The 7,686-nt window shown below is 47.0% G+C and overlaps 1 protein-coding gene across 1 annotated transcript; it reads right to left on the bottom strand.

Moving 5' to 3' along the window:
* Positions 1 to 4,623: 4,623 nt before the first annotated feature.
* Positions 4,624 to 5,565, bottom strand: LOC121172297 (olfactory receptor 10V1-like). The gene has a single exon (XM_041004148.1). The coding sequence runs from the start codon at positions 5,563 to 5,565 to the stop codon at positions 4,624 to 4,626; it is 942 nt and encodes a 313-aa protein (XP_040860082.1).
* Between the last annotated feature and the right edge of the window lie 2,121 nt (positions 5,566 to 7,686).

Raw genomic sequence — 7,686 nt, 5'->3', positions numbered from 1 at the left:
GGTCTTTTTGTCAAAGATTAATTGGCTGTATCTGTGTGGGTTCCCTTTTGGTGCTTCTATTCTATTCCATTGATCTTCCTTTCTATCTTTGTGCCAGTACCAGGCTGTTTTGATAACCACTGCTCTATAGTATGTCCAGAGGTCCGGGATTGTGACTCCCCCTGCTAACTTCTTATTCTTCAGGATGGTTCTAGCTATTCGTGGTTTTTTGATGGTTCTAGCTATTCGTGGTTTTTTGAGCTTCCAGATGAACTTTTGAATCATTGTATCCAGTTCCGTGAAGAATGTTTTGTCTCCACTGATTTTTAATTTGCTCTACTCTGATCCTCATTTCCAATAATTCTGCTGGGTTTCGTTTCAGTGTGCTATTTCCTGTGTGACGTTCCTTCAATTCTTTGAACTCTTGTGTTTCTTACTGTTGTTCAGAAGTTTTATATCAAGTGTTCTGAATTCCATGTCCCCTATTCTCTTGATGTTTTCCTCAGTTAACTCTAAGGTTGGCAAAGGCTTTTGCTCTTTTACCAGAGTGTCTTCAGTAACATTCCTTGTGCCTCTATCTTTTCTTTTACTCTTGGTCATTGCTCTTCTGATTCTTCTCTTTAGGGCAGGTTTCTAAGGTATGTCACCTATAGGTCTACAAGTCAATTTACTGATTGGGTTTGGTGTCCTGTTGTTTGCAGTTGCTTGTGCTACTCCCTCTATCGAGGTTTTGGACCTGGGCTCTTGTGCTAGGCTTCCACCATAGACTCCTTCTGTTGGCCCAGACACTGGCTCACCAATATCCATCTCCTGTGATCCTGTGCTGTGGCCACAGTGACGTCTATGCAGCCTTTCTTCTGGCTCCAGTTCACACAGTTCCCAGGATTAAGAAGATATCAATTGTCCTAAATAACTGGGTTGTCAGCACCACTGATTTTGCTGCCACCTGCTGGCCATTAAGTCTGAGGGCCACCTGGAATTACTCTGGGTGGCTGTAGAATGCCACATCAGAACTGTTTCCTGGGGGACCAGTGCAATGTACTAAGCTGGAAGTGATTTTGTTCCCAGTTTAGGGCTTGGGCAACTCGCTCTTTTTTCTCCAGTGACCACAGTGACTGGTCCTGTGAAAATGGCACCTGATCAATGCTGATTTAGTGCATGCACAGTTTACCGTTGCTCCTCCCATGCCCTCAACCCTTGCCCCCTCCTGCAAAATGGTGCTTGACAGGGCACTGATGAAGATCCGGAGTTGCTGGCTATTAGGCCCAGAGACCACACAGACCCACCATGTGTGGAACTTGCAGGATGTGAAGTTGGCATTGCTTTCCCTGTGGGGTTAGCACAGTGCACTGAGCTAAAAATGAGCCTGCTCTGGACCGTCCCTTCAAATCCACACTCTCTGCCCCAGTACACACAATGGTACCTGATCTGACACTAGTGAGAGTTAGTGCCGTGAGATCCACCCTATTCCTGCACTGTCCCTTGGAGTCCACTGCTCTTTCTCTGCCTGTTGTTAGGTCAAACAAATCAGCAGGATGGGCAGTTCTTTGGCTGCATTTGCATCCCAAGCCTTCAGGGAATTCCCATTCCCACCTGGCTCCTCCAGGTGTTCTGGTTGTCACTGAATCTCAGGTTGCCACTGGGGCTCGAACCTCCGGAGTCTGGATCACTGGTTGCTGGCTGCTGTTGGACTATCCGGTCACTGCAACACCACTCTGCCATTGCTGCTGCTTCCCTGTGTCCAGGGGTCTCCGGGTAGCCCCCTGCCAGCTGCCTGACATCTATCTTTTCCTGGTATCTGCTCCTTGTGCTTCACCCTTGCTAATGATTCTCTCACTCATCAACATTTGTGTGAGCCAGGTCTGGGGGGTGGAGGGAGCAGGCCAGGCTGGGCCAGGCCTGAGAGCCAGAACAGATTGTAGGCTATGCCCAACTAGACTAGGCTGCAACACTCTACAGCAAGAGCTAAGATCACAGATAGGCCATGCCAAGCTGGGGTGAAGCACCCACCAACACACAATACCCAGGGCTGAGAATGGGACTGGTAGGGGAACTTTGGGGACTCCCTGGTAGGTTGCAGCTCCCACTGATGAGTGTGAGAGCTAGGGCTGTGGGCTGACCAGGATGTGGTCATGAGCATCCAGTGGCATGTGTGTGGTGGGCTGGGTTTTGGGGGTGGACCAACAGGACTAGGACCCAGCACCCACTGGCTCTCACAAGAGGCAGAATAAATGCAGAACAGTTGGCTAGGCCACAGTACCCACCAGTAAGTCCCAGGACTTGGCGGGGCAGCCCTGTCAGGCAAGGATGCAGCACCCACTGGCATGTGTGAGATCTGGGGCTGGGAGTAGTTGTAGTGGAGGAAATTGGGGAACTCCCCTGCTTGGTACTGCTCCCGAGTGAGGGGCTGAATGTAGGCCAGGACATGCTGGACTGCAGTATTCATTGGCATATGGGTGAGTCAGGTCTGGGGGCAGGTTGAACTGGACCAATCCTCAGCACATACTGACAGGAGTGAGAGCCACAATGGGGCACAGGCCAGGTTCTTTTGGATCACAACACTCACTCACTAGTTCACATGAGGGCTGAAAGTGAGCCAGAATGGGCTAGGTTGCTATACCCACAGCGAAAGCTGGGATGGGTAAGGCCAGCCTGAGCCAAGCTGTATCACCTGTTAGTGAATGCCAAGACTGGGGGGCATACCATCTCAAACTGGGCCACAGCAACTGCTAACATATAGAAGACCCTGGACTTGGAGCAGGTCTGCTAGGAGAACTCTGGGGACTCCTTTGCTGGACTGCAACTTCCAATAGTGAACATGAGAGCTGGGACAATGGATGGACCGGCCTCAGGGCCAGACAGGTTGGGCTAGGTTGCTGTACCTATTGGCAAGTGCCAAGATTGGGTTGTGAGTTATGCCAAGTTGGACCACAATGCTCCCTGGTAGGCACAAGATCCAGGGCTGAAAGTAGGTTTGGTAGAGAAATTGTTAACTACTATGCTGCTAGGCTAAGGCTCCCACTGGTGAGCACAAGAGCCAGGGCTAGTGACAGATGGGGATGGGCAATGCAGCAGCACCCATTGGCATATGTGTGGGCTGGCTCTGGGAGCAGGTCAGGCTGAGCTATGTTGGAGCACCTATGTGGTACATGAGAGCCAGATGGGATGCAGGACAGACTGAAAACAGGGCTGGGAGGCCTAGTGAGGGTTATCAGAGGTCACCAACTAGGCCTCAGCACCCACTAGTGTGTGAAGACCAGGCCTGTGGTAGATTGGGTTGGGTTGGGCTAGGTTGCAACATCCATCAGTTCATATGAGAGATAGGACTGGGGGCAATGTGTGTTAGCTGGTGTAGGTGATGGACCAAACCTAGCCTTGTGCCAGTTAGTGCAAACAAGAGTCAAGTCTAAGTCAAGTCAAATCCAGATGAGGTTTCTTGGGGAACACTCCAACTAGATGGCTGGATGCAAATCCCAGCCACAGCGAAAATCACACAATATGTAGGTTGACCTTGGAGGGCATGTGTCAGGACTGGAGCTCCTCAGTTGCTGATACCTATGCAGTGGACATCACTGTACACAACAGGGTTAGAGTTAGGGTTAGGGTTAGGGTTAGGGTTAGGGTTAGGGTTAGGGCTAGGGTTAGGGTTAGTTACACACAGGAGACATGACAGGCAGCTCATCTGGGCCAGCAGAGAATGTCAACTGTGTCATGAAAGAATAAAAAAGCAGAACAAGTTGGACCACTCTCCTGGTCAAAGCTTTTTAACACGTTTCTAGGCCTGTGGGTGCACTGAGGTGAATGTAGTCACTCGGTAGACTGGATTTTCTCAATCCTGGTGAAATAGAGTCGATGATATCCCTGAAGTGTGAAAACCCATTCAGGTAACAGCCTTGCAACACTGTTCCTCACATCAGGGTGTCGAGGGTATCATCTTGTCCCCCACTCCCAAGCTCTAAAATAGTTTGACAGCAAGGAGTAGCCCCATCCCCTTCCCATCCTATGGGCACAGAAGGGAAGAAAATGGGAACACTTATCCCAACCACCTTCCTCCATAGGTGAGCCCTCCCCTCCATAATCAGAGACCCACAAAGGTGCCCATCCCTCTCCGCTAAGTGAACACTTTTAAAAATAAAATTTAAAACAGAATTTTAAAATATAAAAAGAAATGACAAAATGTTTTAAAAGATATAAAAGGGCATAAACTCAGCAGTCGCACCATGGGGACCGTGAGCTAGTGACAGAGGTCATTCAAATCAAGCTGTTGTTATATTCCTAGCTTTTCTCTGCCTGTAATGGTAGTATTTGTGCCTACCCAAAAATACATATGGAAATAAATCTAGGTCACAGGCTATAAGTATGATGATGGAATATTGAAATTACTGCATTCAATACTGTATTTACTATTAAAGGCTGCAAAGACTTTAGACCTAGCATATATTTTAATTCGCCATACTACCCACAAAGTAGATACGAAGGACTTTAATTTCTGCTGTGTAAAAGAAGAAATGAGTCTGTAAAAAGCAATTTTTTGAAAATTATGTAAGTAGGACTAACAATAAATCACTTCCTTGTCTTAGAACAGGCTACTCCTTTCTCTCTGCCAAGTGGTGTTCCAGAGATACACTCAGGAATACATGCAGTTTAGGACAGCAGGACCCTCATCATTGTGTTCCTCAAAGCATCCTTAAGTTCTCTATTCCTCATGCTGTAGATCAAGGGGTTCAGCACTGGAGTGATGAATGTGTACACCACAGACACTACCCGGCCCCTCTGAGGAGAGTAGCTGGAGCTGGGGCATAAATAGATGAGGCTTCCACATCCGTACTGGAGGAGGACCACAGTCAGGTGGGAAGAACAGGTGGAAAAGGCCTTGTGCCTCCCCTCAGCAGAACGGATCTTCAGAATGGCAGACACGATGAACACATAGGACAGAGAGATGAGCAGGAAGGGGATGGTGAGGACAATGACGCTGACCACAAACAGAGTGGCCTCGTGCACACGCGTGTCAGCACAGGCCAGCCGCAGGACGGGGAGCACATCACAGTAGAACAGGCTGATCTCCTTGCTGCTGCTGCAGAAGGGCAGCTGGAAGATGAGCACTGTCAACTGCATGGCCAAGATGAAGCCCAGCAACAGGGACCCCAGAGCCAGGCGCACACACAGCCCCCAGCTCATGAGGACGCTGTAACGCAAGGGATGGCAGATGGCCACAAACCGGTCATACGCCATGACCGCCAGCAGAATGCAGTCAGCACTGCCCAGGAAGATGAAGAAGAACATCTGGGCTCCACAGCCCGGCAGGGAGATGAGGGTGCTCTCTGAGGCCAGGACACTCGCCAGAGTCAGCGGGGCAATGGTGGAAGAGTAGAAGATCTCCAGAGCTGCCAGGTTGGCCAGGAAGAAGTACATGGGGGTGTGCAGACCACGACTGACCCAGATGAGGAGGAAAATGGACACGTTGCCACTGATGCTGACCACGTACAGAACCAGCAAGATCACAAAAATCAACACCTGCACCTCAGGGAGTTTGGAGAAGGGGCGGAAGTGGAAGTGGATGGGCCCAGTTTGGTTGGTGTCCTCCATGTGTTTGATGCATTGGGCCTGCTAATGGCACACGTGCTGCCCCTGAGGATAGACGGATATCAGGAAGAGAAGTTACTGCTGCAGGATCATCCAAGCCCTGGCCTCACCCTTCCTTTGTCTGCTCAATTCCAACTATCTTTACCTCCACTCTGAATCCAGACTCATTTCTACAACAGCTTTTCTATTCTTATGATTAAGAGTTCATTTTTTTGTATTCTTTTTTCTTTTCATAAAATATTTATTTATTTTTATTGGAAAGCCTGATTTATAGAGAAGGAGAGACAAAGAGAAATATCTTCTGTTTACTGGTTCACTCCCCAAATGTACACAATGGCCAGAACTGAGTCCATCTGAAGCCAGGAGCTTCTTCCGGGTTTCCCACATGGAAACAGGGTTCTAAGGCTTTGGGCTATATTCTACTGCTTTTCAATGCCACAGGCAACAGGGACATGAACCAGTGCCCACATGGGATGCTGGCAGTTTCAGGATGAGGATTTAGCCATTGACGCATTGCACTGGGCCCAGGAGTTCACTTTTCCTTTGTGATAAAATATGCAGAAATATCATCTTGTTTACCATTTTAACCATCCATGAATTATGAGTCAGGAAAAATAACTTAATTCACAACTATAAGTAGCCATTACCTCTACTGACCCTCAAATTTTTTTTTATTATTCTCCATAAAATTTCTGTAACGAGGGCCTGGCATTATGGCATGCAGGTAATATTTACCAGCTGCATTTAATGCCAGCATCCCGTATGGGTGCTGGTCCAAGACCTGGCTGCTCCACTTCTCTTCCAGCTCCCTTGGAAAACTAACAGAAGCTGGCCCTGGTGCTTTGTTGCCTGCATCCACGCAGGAGGTCCAGAAGTCACTCTGAACTTTCAGACAAGCCCAGACCTGGTCATTCTGGCCGTTTGCAGGCTAAACTAACGGACAGAAGATCTGGGTCCCCCTCCCTCCCTCTGTCGCCCTCTCTTTTCCTACTCCTCTCCCTCCCTTTGTCTCTATAATTACCTTTTTAAAATAAGTAAAGAAATATTTTTTAATTCTGTACTTATTATGTAACTCATAATTATCCTCTCTTCCCATCTCCTAGAGACGTCTCTTTTACACTGTCTCTATGAATTTGCTCATTAAGGACTTCATATATGTAAAATCATACAATATTTATCATCTCATAAGACATGTTTTTGAAGATCTACTTATGTTGTAGAAGTTATTAGTATCATGCTTGTTTGTGGCTGGATAATATTCCACTATATGTGAATGCCATATTTTGCATGCACATTCATCTATTCACATATCTTTGGATGGCTTATATCTTTTCAACATTTGAGTTATATTACCATGGGTGCACAAATATTATGTCAAGTCAGCAAGAAAATTTGGTACCACAGCAGAGCATTCCTAGACCATAAACCCCTCTGCTTCCTTGATCACTTGCCTGATTGTCAAGGTATTAATGTCTGGTTTGGTTGACAAATGATTTGATATTGAGAAATTTCTTCAACCTTTTTTGTTTCAATCTCATCCACAAATATGCTAATAAGATGTAACTCTCAAGGTGGTTATTATATAAATAATATGAAACAAACCTTAAGGAGGCAGAGATTGCCCTTGTTAAGTGCTCTATAAATATTAGCAGTAATTATTAAAATGCTGTTATTCTCCCTCTTCTTCAAAACTGCACTCATACCTCCAGCTTCCCCAAATAAGCTTCCTCTGAACAACTACACCCATAGCCATTCTCTTCATTAATTTTTTCCTCCATTCTTCTCCATTCTTGGTTACTTGAATTTGTCTAATCCCTGTAACCTTCTGTAATATCCCCTATTTCTATTCTGGGATGAACATGCCTAAAGACCACATAATTCTGTTGATTTGCAACACCAAGAGTGACACTGATCCAAGACAGTCTACATGCCTCTTAGCCCCCTTTTCTGATCCACCACAACCACTGCATGTTTCCCTGATATCTTCCAATCCTTTCCGCTGCCTCCTTACTCAGTTAATTTCCTAGCATTGATATCACAGACAGGTGACAAGCTACCTAGAGGCCGTTCGATATCGTTCTCACCCACTCTGAGTATCCTTAAGCCAGTAATGCATTCCCAAAC

The sequence above is a fragment of the Ochotona curzoniae genome, unplaced genomic scaffold (genome assembly GCF_017591425.1).
Source record: "Ochotona curzoniae isolate NIBS_2020 unplaced genomic scaffold, NIBS_Ocur_1.0 scaffold_3171, whole genome shotgun sequence".
Lineage (NCBI taxonomy): Eukaryota > Metazoa > Chordata > Mammalia > Lagomorpha > Ochotonidae > Ochotona > Ochotona curzoniae.
This window is presented reverse-complemented; position numbering and strand designations above follow the sequence as displayed.

Coding starts and splice junctions, on each gene's coding strand:
- LOC121172297 (XM_041004148.1), bottom strand. CDS start 5,565: ATGGAGGACACCAACCAAACTGGGCCCATCCACTTCCACTTCCGCCCC.